This window comes from Microcebus murinus, chromosome 14 (genome assembly GCF_040939455.1).
Source record: "Microcebus murinus isolate Inina chromosome 14, M.murinus_Inina_mat1.0, whole genome shotgun sequence".
Classification (NCBI taxonomy): domain Eukaryota; kingdom Metazoa; phylum Chordata; class Mammalia; order Primates; family Cheirogaleidae; genus Microcebus; species Microcebus murinus.
In genome coordinates, this window is record NC_134117.1 from 10,915,218 (window position 1) to 10,937,473 (window position 22,256).

General features: G+C 49.1%; 1 protein-coding gene across 1 annotated transcript; it reads left to right on the forward strand.

The window, feature by feature from the left end:
- The first annotated feature begins 875 nt into the window (after positions 1-875).
- SFXN4 (sideroflexin 4) lies at positions 876-22,135 on the forward strand. The gene is made up of 14 exons (XM_012739151.3): positions 876-1,047; positions 2,144-2,209; positions 2,633-2,707; positions 3,503-3,529; positions 3,614-3,668; positions 5,568-5,593; positions 6,720-6,773; positions 6,854-6,910; positions 7,024-7,089; positions 7,978-8,056; positions 8,930-9,045; positions 12,776-12,861; positions 14,551-14,668; positions 21,746-22,135. The coding sequence occupies exons 1-14, from the start codon at positions 1,009-1,011 to the stop codon at positions 21,821-21,823; spliced, it is 942 nt and encodes a 313-aa protein (XP_012594605.2). The 5' UTR covers positions 876-1,008; the 3' UTR covers positions 21,824-22,135.
- Positions 22,136-22,256: the final 121 nt, after the last annotated feature.

A 22,256-nucleotide genomic window follows, 5' to 3' on the forward strand; every position in this document is an offset into this window, starting at 1 on the left:
AGGAACTAAGTCACCCAGGCCTGAAGAAAACTATGTGCTGGTTTCCTGTTCCTGGAGGGGCAAGGCAAGGGAGGAGATTGGCCAGCTGGGTGCTAATCCACTGGGCCAGTGGCTGTGTTAGGGCATTTACATGTTTAGATCTTTTAATCCAAACAAAACCCTGAGATAGGTACAATTCTTATCCTTCTACAGATGAGAAGTATAGACTTTGAGATACTGACTTGACCAGGGTCACACAACTAAATGGTGTGCTGGGTCCCCCAGCCCAGGCCTCTGCAGGGCCCCTGGACACGCTAAACACACTTCTGGCTTCCACGAATTCAAGTGCAAACACACAACCGACTCCCCACCCTGGTGCTGGGGGAAGCGGGTGGGAGGAGGAGGGCAATGCATGTATTCAATAAAGAAACGACTTGCCCCAACACTGGGAAAAAACTGTCGTGCTGAGGGATAGTGCGCTGTGTTCGGGACCCCAGGCTTGGACTAATGCTCTGTTGCCTTTTTGAAATCCACAATTTTTGTTTTGTTTTGTTTGTTTTTTTTAATTACATTTTTTTTTTCTTATTGCGGCCATCGACTGGCCTTTGTATCCGGCAGAAAATCCGCAATTTTTGAACAGACTATGCCTCACATTCAATTTTCACCCGGCTGCGCAAATTACGCAGCCGGCCCGGACTACGCCCAATACCGTGCGCACCGGACTTCATGGCCAACTGAAGGCATCTGCGAGGGTCACGGCCACGGGGCGAGGTTGCGGGGCGCCCACAGGGTCCTGGCAGCAGGTGCTGCGATGCGGGAGCAGAGCAGGGAGGACTTTGCTCGCCAGGACAGCGGGCGCGCGGCGACTCGGGGCGGGATCCCGGGCGCGCGCGGCCCGGGGCGGGCACCAAGCCGGCTCCTCCTCCGCGCCCGGCCTGGCGGCGGGGCCGCTCCAGACACCTCGTAGGTCCCGGGAAGGAGGAAGCGCAGGCCCGGGCGGCTGCCTGGGTGAGGGGTGCGGCCGCCCGCATGGAGCCCAACGTGCGCTTCTGGATCGCCGAACGCCAAGTACGGCCCGGGCCCCGCGGCTGGGGGCGGGGAGGGCGTGGGCCGCGCAGCGTGGATCAGGCCGGGTGACATTGGGCAGGCCACGTGGTCGCCCCGCGCCTCCCTTTCCTCGTCCCGGAGTCGGGCTTGGGGCCGCGCACCACCCGCGTTCCCAGCCAGGCCGCAAGGGGGTGGGAGGGGAAATCCAAGCTTGCTGGTGGCCACAAGGTCACCGCGCAGATCTTCCGGAGGAGTCTAGTCCTCTGCTGCCTAAGCTGTGGCTGAGCAGGAGATGGGAGAGAAACAGGTTTTGCCGCCTTGATAGACGCAGTCACTGCGGTGAGACCCTGAGGCTTTGGGAATCCACCTTCCACAGGAAGTAACGCAGGCCTCACCTCCTTGCAGCGTCTAGGGCAAAGCTGTCCAATAGGAATATGATGTCAGTCATCTGGGTAATTTAAAATTTTTCTAGTAGCCACATTAAAAAGTAAAAAGAAACAGCTGAAATTAATTTTAATAGAGTACGTTTCACCCAGCAGGTGCAAAATATTACTATTTCAACATAGTAAGGGGCAAGAGCCAGGATTTAAAGCCAGAACCACTGCAAAGCTTGGGGCTTATTGGAGCAAGCCATGCCTGCTTTCTGCACGTGGGAACCCAGATGGATTTATTGAGTCCTATTGGGCTGTCCAATTCCATATTGCTGGAGTTCGGCCTTACCACACCCTGAGAGTCAGGAAACGATTCAGAGACCTTTCCAGGTCATTGCTTCAAGGTCATGTGAAGGCTATGAACATAGACCCATTCAAACCCCAAAATCTGGACTTTTAACCCTCAGGAGCAATTTGCTGTTGAGGAGTGAAGAGCACAGACTGCTGCTGAGCCATTTCCTGGCAGTGTTGCCCTGAGCTCATCACACCCACCAGCACGTCTAAGCCTCAGCTCCCTCACCTGTGAAATGGGGGAGTTTAAGGTCCCCAGGAGGTGGTGCTGGTTAAGGGCAGATCACAGGACAGGGCCCTGGTAGTTTCTCCAAGAAAGTGTCAACGGTCACTATTACCATGTATCTTTGGTTTTCTACTGTTGTTAACCTTCTAATGCTTTTCTCTCTCCTAAGTCTTTTGTTCAACGATTTCTTCAATGGACAGAACTGTTAGATCCTTTGAATTTGTTAGTTTCAGCTGTAAGTATTTTCTTATTTTTCGGAAATAATGAATTTCACGTTTTATTTTCAAACTTGAAAACCATGTGTTCCTTTTACAAGCAGTTGAGGTAACAGAATCTATATATTATTTTGTTTTTATTTCTTCCAAATGAGCTTGTTAGATTGTAAGGGGATAAATAGAGGGTGTGTGTGGCAGCACCCGGGGGGAGGCTCTTGGGGCTGTCTAGGAGGCGGGAGGCCTACATCTGAATGACACCGAGGACTGTCCTTATGGAACCTCCCAGGGAGTAGATATGTAAGGCTCCATGTGGCATTGAAATCAGGTGTGCATTTGAAATACATTGATTGTACGCTGGTGAGTGAGCTTCTGAGCTCCTAAATCCGTGGATAAATATGAACAGTGTTGAGATCATTGCTTGATTTCTTGGTTTCTAATGATAGGAAAAAATAGAAGAAGCAAGGCAGCTGTTGTTCACCAATGAGGATGCATCCAGACACGCCTTGGAGGACCAAACGGTATGTCTTGTGTGCTCAGGTGTGCCTGGTTCAAGACCGGGCGTAGTTGCCTTCACATGTTTCTGCCTGCTTGGTCTGAAATCAGGTGGAATTTTGGTGGTTAATTTTGTCGTCGTTATACACCACCCAGGAGACCAGCTTTTCAAAACTGGGTTAGTTTTTTAAATGTAGTTAGAACTCCATCCCATAAACCAGACAGAGCAGTGTTCCTCATGGATACTAGTGGGAATTCTCTGTAGTTGATTCCTGGAGCCCCTTCGCAAACTCCAGAATTTAGGCAGGTCTCTGAAGTCAGAATCTATTTTCCGTTCCAGCAGGCGTTCCTGCCCACGGGCTCAAACTCAGTTCTCCTTATCTGCCTTGCAGCGTGCAGAGCTTTTGCTAGCTCACAGCCACCAGTCCCACAAGGCAAACTGTGGAAAGCTTGTGTGTTTAACTTGGTTTTTCTAAGAACTTGTTGGGGCCTCTGGGCTGACAGCTTGACTGTGTCACAGGCCACCTGGTTCATGGCATAGTGGCATCATCTGCATACAGCCTGCTCCGGGCAGGGGCAAGGAACTCACCTGTGGGATAAGTTAGGTGTTAGTCCTCTCCAAGGTTAGAGACAAGATAGTTGTTAGTTTGTTTGATTCATTCGTTTTGATTTGTTTCATCCATGTGGTAGAAAACAGCTCTGGCCTTCAGTCTCTGAAAGGCAGGGTACAGATGACCCCAGAAATGGGACTGGCAAGGTTCTTGGCTGCTGAGCCACCTTTAAAAGCTATTGCTTCATTGTTTTTGTTTTTTCATTTTTAGATACAAGAAGCTTGGAAAACGAGTCTTGTAAGTTTCAGCCCCTTCCTAATTTTTGGCCTCCGAAAATAACAAAACCAAACATCTAGCTAACCTTCCCGTCTCCCCTCTAAGTCAACAGTGCATCCCGACAGCGGCAGACCGATCCCCACTCTCTTTCGACCTGCAGGTGAGTTGGTTCTGATTTTCAGAAGCAGATTGAGAAGACGTGGTTTGTAACACTGAGAGATCTCTGCCTGTCTTTTTTTGTTTTCTTTGAGACAGAGTCTCACTTTGTTGCCCAGGCTAGAGTGAGTGCTGCCTGTCTTATTTTAATTTTTTTCCCCCTAGCAGGATTTCTGACGCCGAGTCTGACACCACAGCTTATAAAGAATGCTTGTGGGGTCCAGGGTTTTTGGTGGAGAAGAGCAGGCCCAGGGCCCAGAGCAGTGTCCGGAGCTGTGGAAAGATCTGGGCTTTGGGGGTGAGGGGACAGACCTGCTCTATCACACCCCGTGAACATAACGATTATTTCCTGGTCCCAGAACTTGTAGCTCATAAGCGCTAGTATTAAGGAAACCAATTAGTATTCTCTCTCATTTTCACCATATCTAAGATGAGGGGAATAAAATCCATGATCCTTCCAGTTATAATTCTGCACATATTATAAACAAGACACTGGAAACAACATAAATATCCAACAATTCAGACTCTAAATAATTCGTTAAACAGAATTAGGATGGTAGATGGAACACAGACCAAAAAACCCCCCAAAAAACGGAATGAGGTGAGTCCTCAATGCTGACATGGAAAGGTAGATCTCCAGGAATTAGTATTCAGGGAAAAAGTGCAAAGCATACAACAGCATGTGGTGGCATGTGTGGATAATTAAGGGCCGTGTGATGTGAGAGAGTTTGTGTCTGTCCTGCCGGACATGTTGAACGGTTCATCTGGACGGGCGAACGCGTGTTGATGAACACGCCTGCCTGCTGTGGGGAGAGGCCTTATGTTAGGTCTCTCTGTACACTGTGCTGTTTTGACTTTTTGTTTGTTTGTTTGTTTAATTTTTATTTTTTTTATCTTAGCGTATTATGGGGGTACAAGTGTTAAGGTTACATATATTTCCCATGCCCCCCTCCCTCCTCGAGTAAGAGCTTTAAGCATGTCTATCCCCCAGATGTTGCACATCTTGCTCATTGTGGTTGTACATACCCATCCCCTCCCTACCCCTCCCACCCTCCCGACACCCGATAGATGTTACTCCTATATGTCCATTTAGGTGTTGATACCAATTTGCTGGTGAGTACATGTGGTGCTGGTCTTTCCATTCTTGAGATACTTCACTTAGTAGAATGGGTTCCAGCTGTATCCAGGAATATACAAGAGGCGCTTTATCACCATTGTTTCTTAAAGCTGAGTAGTACTCCATGGTATACATATACCACATTTTATTAATCCACTCATGAATTGATGGGCACTTGGGTTGTTTCCATAGCTTTGCAATTGTGAATTGTGCTGCTATAAACATTCGAGTGCAGGTGTCTTTTTCATAAAGTGACTTTTGATCTTTTGGGTAGATGCCCAGTAGTGGATCTACTCGTATCGCTTTGAGGTATCTCCATATTGCTTTCCACAGAGGTTGAACTAGTTTGCAGTCCCACCAGCAGTGTAGGAGTGTTCCTCTCTCTCCGCAACCATGCCAGCATTTGTTGTTTGGGGACTTTTTGATAAAGGCCATTCTCACTGGAGTTAAGTGATATCTCATTGTGGTTTTGATTTGCATTTCCCTGATGATTAGAGATGTTGAACAATTTTTTCATATGTTTGTTGGCCATTATTCTGTCTTCTTTGAGAAGTTTCTGTTCACGTCCTTTGCCCATTTTTTGATGTTTTGACTTTGTGCACGTAGTGATAGTAATTTTGTGCGCAGGGTTCATCTTTTTATTAGGAAAAAAAAGAATGAGTGAAAAGTGTCCTTTGAGGTCTGGGCCTTCAGGAGGCCGGGGAAGTGGCTTTGCGGTGGGTGGCGCCCTTCCCGCCCCCTGCCTGGGCAGCTGCAGGCGCTGACGGCTCTTCTCTCCCCTGCCAGCCTTCCTGCCTCTCACGATGCCCTCGGTGAGTACGCTGCCGCCCACTGCTAGGCGACCAGGGCATTGGGAAGATGCCCACCTGTCTCCTAACCTCAGCGGTGTCCCCCCAGCTCTGGACCCGTGTCCCATGACTGCCTGATAGATGAGCCTGGGCCCCCACCTGTGACCCTTGGCTGCTGTTCATGTATATGTCCACTCCCCCAGCCCCCACTCCTCACCCCACTTACCCGGTTGGTGACCTCTCAAAGGTCCACAGTGTCACAAGGTCATCCTTTTTTTTGGACACCTACCACAGGTTGAGCATCGCTAATCCAAAAATCCAAAATGCTCTAAAATCCAAACGTTGTTTGAGTACTGACATGACGCCACAAGTAGAGAATTCCATGGCAGTCAAAGCTTTGTTTTGTGTACAAAATTATTAAAAATGTTGTATAAATTACCTTCAGGTTATATGTATGAGGTATATACAAAACATAAATGAATTTTGTGTTTAGACTTGAGCCTCCTCCCAAGATATCACATTATGTAGAAGCAAATAATTCAAAATAAAATAAAAAAAAAATTCCACAGACTCACTCAGTAAAAAAAAAAACAAAAAACACAAACATTTCAAAATCTGAAACACTTCTGGTCCCAAGCATTTTGGATGAGGGATCCTCGGCCTGTATGCCCAAAGCTCTGTAGATGAGGTCAGGGAGTTAGCAGGTGCTTCGTGCAAGCCCCATGTAATTATCTGTTTCCTTCTCTCCCTGAGTCCTCCCTCGATACAGCCCCTCATCGGGGACCTGGAGTTGCCCCCCAGTGAGGCCGTCCCACCTTGGCTCTCAGATGTGCTTTTTGCCCACCTCGCTGGCCCGTGTCTGTCTCCCCTGGCAAGTGCCTACCCCTTGGCTGCCCTGGGGGACTGCAGGCCTTGGAGACACGGCCCACTGAGCTCCTGCGTGTCCTCAGAGCTGCCAGTTCAGGGCCTGGCAGGGGCTCCCTCCACCTTGGCTTGTCTTGTGCATGGCAGCCCCTGCACCTGCCACCTTCTTGTCCTGCCCCAGCTCCCAGGGGGCTCACTCCTACCTCCCCCCTGGAAAGTTCTTTGCTCCTGAAAGCCCTCCCTTCCCCAAAGCACTTGTAACTCTGCTCTGCTTTCTCCTTAAAAGGTATTTTTGTCTATGATACCAGCAAAAGGAATGATGTCCGTTGTTTTACCTCAGGTAACAATTATTTCTGTCTCATGACTGCTGAATTCTGTTATGCTTGAAACCAGAGCATGCCCCATCTGCCCCTCCTGCAGGTTTCCTTGCATGCTTACACGACGGCATTCAACGTCATCAACGGCAACCAGAGTTACGTGAGTATTCTGAGACCCAGATGGTATGCAGTGTTCTGTCATATTATTCCTTAATTATCCTTGCTCTGTAAAACCGTGATATTTGCTAAATGTGTGCTTTTCTTTTTCCTTAGAGTCGTCATATGCCAGAAAGTATGATGCTAGGGGCAGGAGTAATTTTTTCTTCAACCTTCTTTGGGGTAAGTATTTTTAATATCTGTCAAATCTTCTTTATTCCCTGGAATCATTGGCTGGGCGCGGTGGCTCAGGCCTGTAATCCTAGCACTCTGGGAGGCCGAGGCAAGCAGATTGCTCGAGGTCAGGAGTTCGAAACCACCCTGAGCGAGACCCCGTCTCTACTAAAAATAGAAAGAAATTAATTGACCAACTAAAACTATATATACAAAAAATTAGTCGGGCATGGTGGCACATGCCTGTAGTCCCAGCTACTCGGGAGGCTGAGGCAGGAGGATCCCTTGAGCCCAGGAGATTGAGGTTGCTGTGAGCTAGGCTGACGCCACGGCACTCACTCTAGCCTGGGCAACAAAGTGAGGCTCTGTCTCAAAACAAAAAACAAAACTTTATTCTGATTACAAATTTATGTTCCAACTTAAACAATTTAGAACGTATGAATTGGAAATAAGTCACCTGTAATCCTATCACCCCAAAATAATCACCTAAATATTCTAAGTTTCTAGGCATGTACTCAGTACTGATATCTTTTAAAGAATTAATTTATGCTATACGTGTTACGTGATTATGTATTGCTTCTGATGTCAGGACACAGTTATCGTTGAAAGTGGAGACTTTAGCGTCAGACAAGCCCGGGTTCCCATCCTGGCTTAAACCCTTAATGACTCCGTGACTCTGGACAAATTTACATAACCTCCCAAAGCCCCTGTTTACTTCTCAGCTGAGCAGGGAGAGCACCTCAACGTCGTAAGAATTAAAACACAAAAATACATGGAGAGCGTTGGCAACGGTGCGGCCTGTGACAGGCACTCGGCCAGTGTGAGCTCTCTGCTGTTGAGTACGTGCAGCTTGTTTTTGGTCCCATGCAATAATAATGTTTCTTTCTTGTTTTCTAGCTCATTCCTTATTTGGTCCAAATGAAATATTCCCTGGATAACCCTTTGATCAAAAGAGCCTTACCTGTCGCCATTCTCGGTGAGCAGGGAGGGCTGGTAGCATGTGGTCTGGGGCTTGTCTTTGTGGTCTTCGAGCCTTCCCCTGTCTCCAGAGATAGCTGGGTCCCTTGGCCATGTTGGGACAGATGATAGGAACCATTTGCAGCCTGCTGGGCCCCCCCCACTCCCAAGCCCAAATTAGATCTTTGGTTTGAGAGGTGACACTTTCTGTAGATACTCCATTAATTGCCAAAGGACGAACACAAGCCTGGAAACCTAACTTATATTTTAAAGACTATCAGTATAAACGCTCTATGTGCATGAGTTCACTTAATCCTGACAACAACTTAATGGGAGGAAGTAGTAGTATTCCCACGTGCAGATGAGGAGAAGGAGGCACAGGGATGTTAATTAACTTGCCCAGAGTTGCACAGCGAGAAAGCGGTAGCGCAGGGATCCAGCCCGGCAGTCAGCCTCCAGGCAGAGTGGCAGAAATATTAGCTGAATATTTTGAGATTGCCAACCTGCAAGCTCCAAATTTGGGTCTAGGAATCAGAGCAGCTTGAAGAGTCGGCAGGTCTACTTTAGTGGGGAAATTATTCTTTTGTTACAGAAACCTAGTCCAACCAGCTTAAGCAGAGACTCGGGGTGTGTTTCAAGGATCCTGGGGTTTCTTCTGGAATCCTGTCTGGGAGTTGGGCTGGGCCTCAAGGGTGCTGGAAACTGGACCCATGAACAAGTGGGAGCTTTTCTGAGCCTTCTGCACTGCCCCAGGCGAGCACTTGGTTGGCCCAGCCTGTGGCAGGTGACCACCCTAGGGTCAGGAAAAGGGCAGCCCTCAGAGAAAGAGGCTTGAAGTGGACAGAAACCCGCAACCCTCTGCGGCATTCTCCTCTTGTCTTTCCACCTGCAGCCCACGTCAGCGCCATGAACATCTTTGCGTCCCGGGGTTTTGAGCCCGTTCGAGGGATTGAGGTCATGGACAAAGAAGGCAATGTCATAGGCCATTCCAGAAGAGCCGGGAGAAAGGTAAGGGACACGATGGAGCTCTAGCTGCTTGCCCTTTGGGCAAAGAATTGACGTTTCTATTTGAGAGCCGGTGACAAATTCACATCTGCCTTCAACCCTTCCTCACCCCGTCCTCCCTCGGCATGCTGACGGATTTTGCGTTTTGTCCCCTGATGTGTGAAAGACGGGGCATGAGCCTGGGTTCTCCAGAGACACAGAACCAATAGGGTGTACGGACGTACCTATTAAGGGGTTTATTTTGATGAATCGGCTTGCACGATTGTGCCGCCGGTGAGTTGGGAGTCGCAGGGCAGGCAGCAGGCTGGAGACTCAGGCAGGAGTCGGTGCTGCAGCCTGTGGCCGGATTTCGTCTTTGGGGACCCTCAGGTTTTGCTCCTACAACTTCCTAACTGGATGAGGCCGGTCCACATGGTGGAGGGTGATCTCCTTTACCTGGCCGGCTGGCTGTAGATGGTGACCATGTCCGCAGGATGCCTCACAGCAACACCTAGAGTGCGCTTGATTGAATATCTGGCACTGTCGCCAAGATGGCCCATGAGGCTGACCACGACAGAGGGTGTCGAGCAAGTGCTGGGCTCCCGAGTGTGAGATCTCATTCTTCAAGCTCAACATCTGCTCTCCCAGTGTTTGGTTGGGGATCCCTCCTGGGGCCCACTCCCCTCCCAGCCTGCTCTGCACTCACAGAGGCCAGGGGACCCTCTCTCTCTGGGGGTGGGTAAGAGAAGCCTCTGTCTTCCGCCTCAGCAGATTTTCTTATAGTCTGTGACGTTAAGGACCAAGGATGGATTTAGGAAATCCAATGCTCTGATCTAAAACTCTTTATAAAGGCCTCAAATTTAAATAATTTTTACTATGAAATATATATATATATATTTTTTTTTTTTTGATGAAAGCAACACAGTGGTTTCTGTGTATATTCAACCAAGAACCTGCTGTAGTCTCTGGGAGTTTCATTTTGGGTGTGGACTTTTAAGTAACATGTTTTTAGCAGGTGAGATCTTTTTTGCTGTGTGTGAGATGACTTTAGCTGAGGAGTCACGACGTGAGGCAGTTGTTGCAGGTGGCGTAGAAGGCAGCGTGGGACAGCTCCTGCCACCGAGGGAAGGGACGGACTGGGTGTCTCCCAGTGTCAGCACACGCGGGGACCCCCTTGCCAGCCAGACGTCCTTCTGCTGGCCGGCATGTTGGCAGAAGAGGAGGCCAGAAAAGTGGCTGTTCATTCTTTTCGATAAATACGTCATCATTTGGGTCATGGAACATATTACTCTAAATCCTACCGATGATTGCCGAAGCTGGATTGTAAACCATCAGATACGTGCTACAGTATTTCTACTGGGCCATCTAGTAGCTTGGCCCCTTTTCTAAATGAGTTACAACAGGGACACAATAATCGTAAGTAAGAAGGAGAGAAATTGCTGCCAGAAAGAAAATACGTCTTGAATTTGAAACGAAGGTTCTGGGCCTAAGAAACTACCACCCTAAAGAGACTTTTTTTTACTTATTTATTTTTTTATTCTGCCTATCGCAGAAAGGAAGAGACTTTTTTAAAAAACAGCTTTATTGAGGTGTAATTTACATGCTATAAAATTCACCCATTGTAAGAGTGTAGTTTGATGAATTTTAGTCAACTTAAAACATTTGTGCGACCATCACAACTATCCAGTTGCAGAACATATTCATGGGCATTGCATTTTCTTCACCCTAAAAATTTCCTGCATGGCTCCTGCTTCCAGCCCCAGGTCCAGGGAGACACTGATCGGCTTATGTCCTCCTAGTTTTGCCTTTTCTAGCAGTTTCACATAAGTGAATCACACGATAGTTTTCTGTGCCTGGCTTCTTTCACCTTTGGCTTTCATCTGTGTGGTGCCATGTGTCAGCGGCGTGCTCCCTTTCACTGCTGAGTGGTGTTCGGTTGTACGGATGCACCGTTTTGCTCGTCCACTCCCCAGGCGAGGGACACTTGGGTTGGGTGCAGTTCTTGGCCATCATGAGTAACGTTGCTCTGAACCTTCACTGGCACCTTTTTGTGCAGACACGTGTTTGCATTTCTCCTCAACTCATGGTGTGAGTATTGCCATGAACTTCTCGTAAAGCTGGGGAGGAGAGTGACAGCAAATGTCTAATCAGCAAGTTGTCCCCAAGCACCTCCTGCCTGCCAGGCACCTGCTAGGCTCTGGAGACCCAAACCCCGATGAGCGAGAGCCGCCTGTCCCCGGGAGCGCCAGCCTCCCAGCTGTCTGTCTGGAGCCCCTCTCACCAGGGGAACTTCTTTGCACGAGAGCAGGTTACCGTAAAAGAAAAGGCTTAATGACCTGCTTTAAAAAAAAAAAAATGTTTATCTTTCTCTAAAGAATAGTGTCTGCGACTGTGCGTAAGCATGAGCATTCTTTTATCATTTCCCTGTCACTGGAAGGTTTATTTTCTTTGGCTAAAGTTTCAGAAACTGCGTAACCAGCAATATCTGATTGTAATAGGGCACCTTTGATCAGATTTCAGGCGACTAGTTGATGGTGTTTTTCCCCAACTGGCCCCGTAAGCCACTCAGTCGCAGACAGTGCCTCCTAATGACAGGTGTCCTGTCTGGACCATTTGACAAACGGAGAGAGGCAGGCTCGCCCCACTGTCGTGGAAACGGCGGCCGCTTTCGTCCTGACGTTGAGCGATTTTACTTTATATTCCTGAAACCTGATTTTTAAAACAACCCTCCCCAGCTTCCTCTGTCCTGCGTGGGCAAAGACATTCCCCGCGGAGCACGTGTGGCGCGGTCGGTCGGGCAGAGGCGTGAGCAGAGAGCAGGGCCTGCGCAGCTCAGGAGCCCGGGAAGGTCGTGGCCAAGCCACGGGAAGCTCGAAGCAGAGGGAAGGGAGCTCAGGGAAGGGTGGGGCTGGGGGTGTGGACTTACATCTTACCCAGGCCCTGGGCCCTAAAGCTAACGTGTGAGCCATTTTACAGCCACGATTTCCTTTATCTGACTGTAGGATTCCTAGGGTTAAAAAAAAAATTTTTTCCCTTAAAAGTCCTTTAAAGTGCCCTCGAAGACACATAGTTTTGTGCATACAACCTGTACAGTAAATTATGTGTTTAAATGTTTAATATAATGGAGTTTAATGTTCAACATATGGAGTAATGTACATTATAGAAGAGATGACAAAATACTACAAACTGTAGATACAGATATCTGCAAAATAAAATTTTACAGAACAGCACTTTTGATTACACGAGCGAAGGATGGGTACGGACAGGTGGCCGTGTGGGTGTGATGTCACGCTGTTGTACTTGGAGCTGGGCTTCTGGAGGATTCCTCCATGCAGGGATCAGTGGGAGGCAGGTTCGGGATGGGAGGCCAGTGGCAGAGTCCTGGGTTGAAAGGAAAATACGTGACGAACCTCAATGGCAAATCCAGCGTTTCCACCAAGGAGGCTGCCATTGGGTTCTAAGTGAGGATTTGTCTAGAGGCTTCCTTTGCTTGTACTTAGTGGGTAGTTTATTCGGGTGGTTCGGCAGACTGATAGAGGCCATCGTGCGGTCAGGGGGAGGTACCAGCCCCAGCCGACTCCACACACCTGCACCTGGAAGGGCCTATGCGAGGTATGAACGCCACCTGTTTCCGCGTGTGTTATTTTTCTAAGTGAGAAAGGGGAGTTGCTGTTGGCCTGTCTCTGGCATGAGTTGCGGGGTCCCTGGAAATCGTCCTGTGCCACGTGCTAAGCTCTCCTCTCGTCTGCACTAGGCCGTCCGGGAAACAGCTGTATCCAGGGCGGTGCTGTTTGGGACCTCTTCTCTCGTTCCTGAAGTCTTCACCTACTTTTTCAAAAGGTAAGAGGAACACTCCTCTCCCCGGGTAGCAATAAACATTTTGACAGTCAAAGTCCTTATAAAACTTGTCAGACCCTGACCCTGCTGGGAGGGGCGGGAAGAGGTCGCCACGGTTCCGACAGTAGGGTTGATTTGGGGCAGGCGTGGCAGTGCCGTCCTACGTGTTCCGTCAAACCTGGACGCCAGCCCAGGCTCTGTCCTCGGCCAGCTCTGCCCTTGGCGTGTCCAAGGACCTGCCGGGTCACGTTTCCTCACTTCTAGAATGATGGGTTTGGATGGGTTGCAGGTTCTCCCAGCTTCCATGTGCTGTGCATGTTGCTCAAGCCTTCTTCCCGCCCCGTTCTGAGCGTGTTTTAAATTGGCTTAAGTGGCCCCAGATTCAGTAGACTGTCAGCCCTTTTGTGAAGCAAGAAATGGCCTGTGAGGCGCTGGGCCGGGGCATCAGTCGGCTGCTGCGGTGGCGGGCATGAGAACTGCAGCGGGTCAGCTCGGCCCGAGGGAGGCGGTTTGGGTACCGCGCAGGCGAGGAGCGTGGCCTGCAGCCGCTGGAACGGAAGCTCCGCTGCGGGACGCTGTCTTCCTCTCCCTCGTGGATCTTGGCTTCCTCTCTCCTGTCAGGCTGGCTTCCTCACGTTGAGCAGGGCCCCAGCTGCTGGAAACTCCCAGCTCCTGTCCTCACAGCCTCCCGACCAGAGATAAACACAGCCGGCCCCCGGGGAGGCCGGAGTGTTGTCCCCTCAGTTCAGAGACTCCCAGGGAAGGAATCTATCAGTCGGGTCATGTGCCCGTTGCTGCTCCCCGCAGCGTGGTGAGTCCAGGAAGCCGCCTCTAGAACTGCACGTGGAGCACATTTCCAGGAAGCAGGGCCAGGGCCTGGGCAGAGCCCACTGTTCCTTCCCACGGGCGACCCGGCGGGCTGGGTGCAGAGATTCTGCTCCGTCAGGGGCTTCCCGGGCTGCTCTGGCAGGACTTGAAGTCGGAGCTGCTCCTCCACGAACAGCACAGGCTGCCTTGTGGGGCGAGATGGCCCTCGTTTCCCTGAGAGCATGGGGTGCTTCAAAGGATGTAGCCATCAAGTGAGCTCCCAGAAACACCATGCCAGAGCCGGGACAGCAGACAGTATCCAAGCTGGAGTGACCTTGGTGGGTCCTCTAACTCAGTGCCCTCATTTTGCATCTGAAAAAACCCCCAGGCTCCTTGGGGGAAAGTGGCTCCCCCAAGGGCGCAGGGTCTGTCAGTAGTAGAGCTTCAGCCAGACCCCCATTGTTGTCTCTTTTGCTCTCCAAAGGTCAAGGTCAGAACGTCACATCCGTGTCAGGATAGCCTAGGTCAAGAGCACCAGCTCTAGAATCTGACCTGTCATTTTGGGCTATGGGATTTTGAGTATGTCCCCAACTTCACAAGTCTGTACCTCTGTTCTCCTTTATACGTAGGGGATGACGATGATGGCACAAAGCTCGTAGGCTTGGGGGGGGGACTCAGGTGAGCAAATGCAGGTGACGTGTTGAACCCCGCGCCCGATGCAGACCGAGCACTGGGTCAGTGCAGCTGTAGTGCAGCTGCGATCATCACCCATTGGTGAGCTGAGTGGGAGCCAGGGCGGGGCCTGCCGCCCGAGAACAGAAGGCCACCCCTGAAATGTCCCTGAGAGTTTAGCGTCATCCACAAGCTGTGCCTTATCTCTTACAGGACCCAGTTTTTCCTGAAAAATGCATGGTCGTTATGGCCTGCAAAGCTGTCTTGCACCATCCTGATGATGGGACTGATGGTGCCAGTGTCCTTTAGCATGTTTCCGCAGATCGGGCGGGTAAGTGCCCCTCGTTTGGCTTTCACTCAGAGGTTTTTTATTTCGTGGTTAGGAGAGTAAAATAGATAAATTATTCTCCTTCTAAAAAATTCTGCAAAGTTTATGAAAGTATAAAACAAAATACAGTTGACCTTTGAACAACATGGGGGTTAGGGCACCAACCCCCCCACAGGTGGTCAGAAATCTGAGTATAACCTTTGACTCCCCCAAAACTGAAGTACTAACAGCCTACTGTTGACCTGAAGCCGTACGGATCACATAAACGTTGATTAACATATTTTATAAAAAAAAAAAAGAAATTACATTGGCAAAAAAAACCAAAAAACATATTTTATATATGTGTTGTTATACTGCATTCTTATAATAAAGTAAGCTAGAGAAAAGAAAATGTTAAGAAAATCCTAAGGAAGAGAAAATATATTTACTCCTCATTAAGTGGAAGTGGATTACGATAAAGGTCTTCATCCTCGTCTTCACGTCAAGTAGGCTGAGGAGGAGGAGGATGAGGAGGGGTTGAACTTGCTGCCTCGGATGTGGCAGAGGATGAAGAAAATCTGCATATAAGTTGACCCAACGCAGTTCAAACCCGCATTGTTCAAGGGTCAGCAGTAACAGTATTTATACATATTACATATTAATAACTCTGTGCTACAAATCTCTATATACCCCCATATATAATCCTTCTATATAATCTATATACCCTATAATCCCTATATACCCTATATAATCTATATACCCTATAATCCCTATATACCCTATATAATCTATATACCCTATAATCTATATACTCTATATACCCCCTATATATAATCCCTCTATATAATCTATATACCCTATAATCCCTATATACCCTATATAATCTATATACCCTATAATCTATATACTCTATATACCCCCTATATATAATCCCTCTATATAACCCCTCTATATAATCTCTCTATACCCCCATGTGTGGTTTGGGATTCTACTTTTCTTTCTTTCTCTTTCTTTCTTTCTCTTTCTTTCTTTCTCTTTCTTTCTTTCTCTCTGTCTCTCTCTGTCTCTCTCTCTCTCTCTCTCTTTCCCTCTCTTTCCCTCTCTTTCCCTCCCTCCCTCCCTCTCTCCCTCTCTCCCTTCCTTCCTTGCCCAGGCTAGAGTGCCATGGCGTCAGCCTAGCTCACGGCAACATCAAACTCTTGGGCTTAAGTGATCCTCCTGCCTCACCCTCCTGAGTAGCTGGGACTACAGGCATGTGCCACCATGCCCGGCTAATTTTTTCTATTTTTAGTTGTTTGGCTAATTTCTTTCTATTTATAGTAGAGACGGGGTCTTGCTCTTGCTCAGGCTGGTTTCGACCTCCTGAGCACAAGCAATCCTCCCACCTCAGCTTCCCAAAGTGCTAGGATTACAGGCGTGAGCCACCATGCCTGGCCTGGATTCTACTTTTCTCTCTTTTTTTTTTTTTTTTTGAGACAGAGTCTCGCTTTGTTGCCCAGGCTAGAGTGAGTGCCGTGGCATCAGCCTAGCTCACAGCAACCTCAAACTCCTGGCTCAAGCAATCCTCCTGCCTCAGCCTCCCAAGTAGCTGGGACTACAGGCATTTGCCACCATGCCCGGCTAATTTTTTGTATATATTAGTTGGCCAATTAATTTTTTTCCATTTATAGTAGAGACGGGGTCTCGCTCTTGCTCAGGCTGGTTTCGAACTCCTGACCTCGAGCAATCCGCCCACCTCGGCCTCCCAGAGAGCTAGAATTACAGGCGTGAGCCACCGCGCCCGGCCATGGATTCTACTTTTCTTAACGATGTCTCATAAACATTTTTCTGGGGCATAAAAAACCCTTGTAAATCTACTATAAATAGAAAAATTAATTGGTCAACTAATATATATATAGAAAAAATTAGCCGGGCATGGTGGCGCATGCCTGTAGTCCCAGCTACTCGGGAGGCTGAGGCAGGAGGATTGCTTGAGCCCAGGAGTTTGAGGTTGCTGTGAGCTAGGCTGATGCCATGGCACTCACTCTAGCCTGGGCAACAAAGCGAGACTCTGTCTCAAAAAAAAAAAAAAAAAAAAAACAAAACCCTTGTAAAGAGATTTTACTAAAGAAACTGTACTCAGCCAGGTGCGGTGGCTCACACCTGTAATCCTAGCATTCTGGGAGGCCTAGGCGGGTGGATCGTTTGAGCTCTGGAGTTCAAGACCAGCCGGGCATGGCGGCACATGCCTTTAGTCCCAGCAACTCGAGAGGCTGAGGCAGAAGGATCACTTTCGCCCAAGAGTTTGAGGTTGTAAAAAAAAAAAAAAAAAAGAAACTGTACTCCATAATATTCTATACCACTGCCCCCTCCAATGTCGCTTTCAGCAGTGATGGAAATGTCCCAGATCTGTGCTGTCCGACACGGTGGGTGGCTGTTGAGCGCTTCAAATGAGGCTGGTGTGATGAGGAACTGAATTTTAAATTTAATTTTAACTTAAGCACTCACATGTGGCTAGTGGCTATTGCACTGGACAGCTCAGTTCTGTAGATAATTTATGACATAGTATAATTTATGATGAGTCAGATTGTCTGGATCCAAAGTCACAGCCTCCTCTGTGACCTTGGTCAGTTAGCTCAGCTTCCTTGTCTGTTACAGAGAGGTGAAGATGATAGTATCTCTGCAAAGAGTTGTTGCTCAGTAGGTATCAAGGACTTTTTCTTTTCAAGTCAGAAAGCCAGTTTTATTTTGTTTTGTTTGTATTTCTGAAGCTCTGCCATAAATTTCTAGGGGCTGCCAAGGACATTATTGATGTTAGCAGATATTAGCGATTTCTTGGCTGAAAATTTCAAGTGCCTGTTTCACTGATGTTAACAGAAATGCCTTCAAAAGCATTTATGGTTGTGGAATGATCTTGTTCAGAACTGAAATTCTATAGATTTAGGTTTATAGAGTCATTAACTCAGGCAACCTTGCCAGCATGTAACATGTAAGTTTTGAATTATTTTAAATAAACTTGCTCTGGAGGGGTGGGGAGCAGACCAGCATCTGATCGAAATGGAATTTTAGAAGGAAAAAATATTGTTAATCCTCATAGGCCCACCTATTCGAACACTCTTTGCCAAAATTGCATACAAATGAATCCTTTTGGACATGTTACTTCTGACCGCATTGAGACTCCACGAGAGTAGAGCAGGTGGCTCGCCTGCAGGCCCGTCCAGTGACGAGGGCCTTCAGACCCTGGTGACGTCCAGCCCTGTGCTCTGGCTCCTGCCACGCCGGTGCTCACTCCACAAACGCTGACGGAGGGCCTGCCGGGCAGACCTGGCGCCGGGTGCTGGGATACAGCAGCTAGTGGTCCCTGCTCTTGCGTCTGCCGTTGCAGGGGCAGCTGTGACGGAAGCGGTGCCATCTGGGCCACCCAGGGCTCTGGTCGGTGGGTGCCACAGAGCCCCGGGCCCCTGACCTGGCCAGGAGCTGGAATCTAGATTCTGCAGTGTGTGGCATTAGCTGGCCACGGCTCTTTCCAGTTTTGTACAGATTTGAGTCATTGCAGGCGGGAGGGTTCATTTTCCAGCATCAGGAGTAACTTAAACTCTACTTCATGCTGTCATTTTGGCTCCTGACCTTTAGCAATCCTCCAGCCTCGGCCTCCCAGAGTGCTAGGGTTACAGGCGTGAGCCACTGCACCCGGCCATTAAAACCTTTTTAATGGAAAATTCAATTACAAACAAATGTAGAAAGAACATAACGGACCCTCATCACTCAGCAGTAATTTAACAACCTTCGATCTTATTTCATCAAGCACTTCCTATACCCAGTAATGGGAGTTTTTATCTTCAGTATGTTAAGGCAATTCTTGGATGTGTCATTTCACCTACAAATACTTCAATATGAAATTCCAAATGATAAGGATTTTGTTTACATTTATATATTTTGTTAACATTTATATAGTAATATAGTTATGTAACTACTATGCCACTATCATACCTAACAAAATTAGCAACAATCCCCTAATATCATCTAGCACCCAGCCACCCTTCCAGTCTAGCAGGGCCATAGATGTACTAGCCAACACTGTATCGGTCCTCGAGGTTCTGGACCTGAAGGGCATGGCAGCCCGTGGTATGTCTGAGGAGACACTCTGGGCGGGGTCTGGCAGAACCTGTCTTGGCCTCTGCAAGTGGACTCGGCCACCCCAGCTGGCCCCGGGCCCCTGACCTGGCCAGGAGCTGGAATCTAGATTCTGCAGTGTGTGGCATTAGCTGGCCACGGCTCTTTCCAGTTTTGTGCAGATTTGAGTCATTGCAGGCGGGAGGGTTCATTTTCCAGCATCAGGAGTAACTTAGACTCTACTTCATGCTGTCATTTTGGCTCTCACCTGGTGTGTTCTTCCTGCCGTGGCCTCTTTCTGCGACTGGGGCCCTGGCAGGCCCGCAGTCTCCCTTGTGGACAGGATGGGCCCAGGACATGCTGTCTGTCGGTGGCCAGGGCGAAAGGCAGCCCTCCTTCTTCACCACCACCATGCCCTGTTCCCCTCTGTGGGCTGATGCCACTTGCCGGCCTTCTGGAGCCAGCGGCCACCTGGCTCACAGTTACGGAATAGAGGCACGTGCGCGGCAGCACCGTGGGGCTGTGGGGAAGGGAACAGCCTGTGCGAAGGCGCGGAGAGACGTTCTCAGTGGCCGCATGTGGCTGAAGTGGGGGAGGGGATGCCACAACACGCTCCCACTTCCACCAAGAGTGGCTTCTGTTCATCCAGCACCTCTGTGTCCTGGGGACCGTGCCAGACAGTCTCTTGTCTTCACAGTGACTCTTCATAGTAGGATTTGTTACTCCCATTTTGCAGAGGGAGAAGCCGAGGTTCAGGAGAGGTATGTGGTCCCCCGTGCGTTGTTCAGCTATGACGAGGCCGGCTCTGGCGCCGGGGCCCCCCAGGTCCCGTCCGCTGGGAGAACTTCATGGTGGAGGCAGGGAGGGCAGTGTGTCCAGAGGGGAGTGGCTTATTCAGGTTGTGTTTTAGAAAGGTCCCTCTTTGGATCCTGGATGGCGGGTGGGGCCATTGGGAGGCTGCGGAAGTCACTCAGGCTGGAGGGGACAGGGCTTGTGCTAGTCCATGTTGGCAGCTTAGAGAGAAATGCTTGAACTGGATGAGCCAGAACTTGGGAGCACTCGGGTTGGGAGTTTCGGGACAGTGATGCAGGGGAAGGGGTTGGGGACACCCAGGTTTCCGGCTCAGGGTGATGCCAGTAGCCAGGAAGAGAACCCAAGAAGGAAGGGCTCTGTGTCAGCTAGAAGTACATTTGGTCGTAACTGAGATCTAAGCACAAGTGCCTTGAACAAGGTAGAAGTTGATTTCTTGTTTCCATAAGTATGAGGTCCAGGTGATGTGTCACGGAGTCCTCAGGGACCCGGCTCCTTCCAGCTCAGCGTGCTGCCATCGTCCTCGGCACAAGATGCGCCGTCCACGATCCACATCGCCGCTTCCACTTCTGTCGCATTGGCCAGAACTCGGTCCTGCGCTGAGCCTCACTGCAGGGGAGGCTGGGAAAAGAGGTGTTTACTCTGGACCTGTTTAAAGTCCTGCTATGAAGAAGAGACACAGATAGGGGAGCAGGTGGCAGTCTCTGAGACTGCCACAGGCGTTTGTGGGAACGGTGTGTCATATATGCAAACAGCTGTTACCTGACAGTAACATGACTGAAATGCTATAGGGAGATTAGAGAAAAAGGAATTGCCAGCTGACCCAGGAAGGCTTCATGGAGGAGGTGGTAGCCTTTAGGAATGGATGGGTTTAAACAGGCAGAGATGGGAGAGGGAAGAGGGCCTTCCCAGTGGAGGCTGCAGGGTGGCTGAAAGGGCACACAGGGCTGCATGTGACTGGCAGGATGGCGGGGCCTGCACTGCCAGGCCGAGGCGGTAGGCAGCGGGTGAGTCGGGCAAGGCTTGTAGGGGACACAGCTCCCAGAGGCCAGAGTAGAGGCAGGAAATGGAGTCCGTCTCGCCATAACAACCCCAAATACCAAGACTTGCTGGGCCTTGAAAATACTATTGGTCCAAGGTGGGCATCGAGGTGCCTGATGGGTGTTCCTGGGCTGGTTGGGGGCCCCGCCTCCTGGTCCCAGCTGGGGTGGCCGAGTCCACTTGCAGAGGCCAAGACGGGTTCTGCCAGGCCCCCGCCCAGAGTGTCTCCTCAGACATACCACGGGCTGCCATGCCCTTCAGGTCCAGAACCTCGAGGACCGATACAGTGTTGGCTAGTACATCTATGGCCCTGCTAGACTGGAAGGGTGGCTGGGTGCTAGATGATATTAGGGGATTGTTGCTAATTTTGTTAGGTATGATAGTGGCATAGTAGTTACATAACTATATTACTATATAAATGTTAACAAAATATATAAATGTAAACAAAATCCTTATCATTTGGAATTTCATATTGAAGTATTTGTAGGTGAAATGACACATCCAAGAATTGCCTTAACATACTGAAGATAAAAACTCCCATTACTGGGTACAGGAAGTGCTTGATGAAATAAGATCGAAGGTTGTTAAATTACTGCTGAGTGATGAGGGTCCGTTATGTTCTTTCTACATTTGTTTGTAATTGAATTTTCCACTAAAAAGGTTTTAATGGCCGGGTGCAGTGGCTCACGCCTGTAATCCTAGCACTCTGGGAGGCCGAGGCTGGAGGATTGCTAAAGGTCAGGAGTTCGAAACCAGCCTGAGCAACAGTGAGACCCTGTCTCTACTACAAATAGAAATAAATTAATTGGCCAACTAAAAATACATATAGAAAGAATTAGCCAGGCATGGTGACGCATGCCTGTAGTCCCAGCTACTCGGGAGGCTGAGGCAAGAGGACTGCTTGAGCCCAGGAGTTTGAGGTTGCTGTGAGCCAGGCTGATGCCACGGCACTCTAGCCAGGGCAACAAAGTGAGACTCTGTCTCAAAAAAAAAAAAAAGTTTTTAAGAAGTTAGGTTATATTTTTTTTTGGTATAGATTAAACATCATTGAAAAAGGTAACTATGAAATGGTTGCTTTCAGAAAATGAGTTTTTTAACTTGGCTTCTAAGGCAAGAAAAAGTATTAATATAAATATCAAGAATTTAACTGTCTTTCAGATACAGTGCAGTAATCTTGAAGAGGAAATTCGGTCTTCAACGGAAGAAACAGAACTGTACTATAACAGAGGGGTGTAGGGGGAGTTTTGGTGAATTTGTTCCTGCTTGAAAACCTGTCAAGGTTTTGAGGACTCTGCCGAAGGTCGGGACCGAGAGGCGTCTGCGCTGACAGCGTGACTTAAGGCTGCACGTGTCTCGGCTGTTTCCAGGCTGCTGTGTCTTTAAGGCTGGCCAGAGAAGACAGTGGGAGGGTGTCCTGTCTTAACACCCCAGTAGGGCTGCTGAGACCTCACCATAGCGTGAGGACCAGCCTATGAAATCACTAATAAACTGGTCTCAAGTTGAGTATTTGAAGAAATAAAGGCAAAGGGTCCACCATGCCCAGGACACAGGCTTGAAGTTGCTAGCCTGGCTCAGGATAAACATGACCCGTCTGGGAAGCTGTTTAAGGCCTCCAACCCCAAAGCAATCCTGTTTCCCTACTCGGCTTACCCAATTCTAGACAACTGCT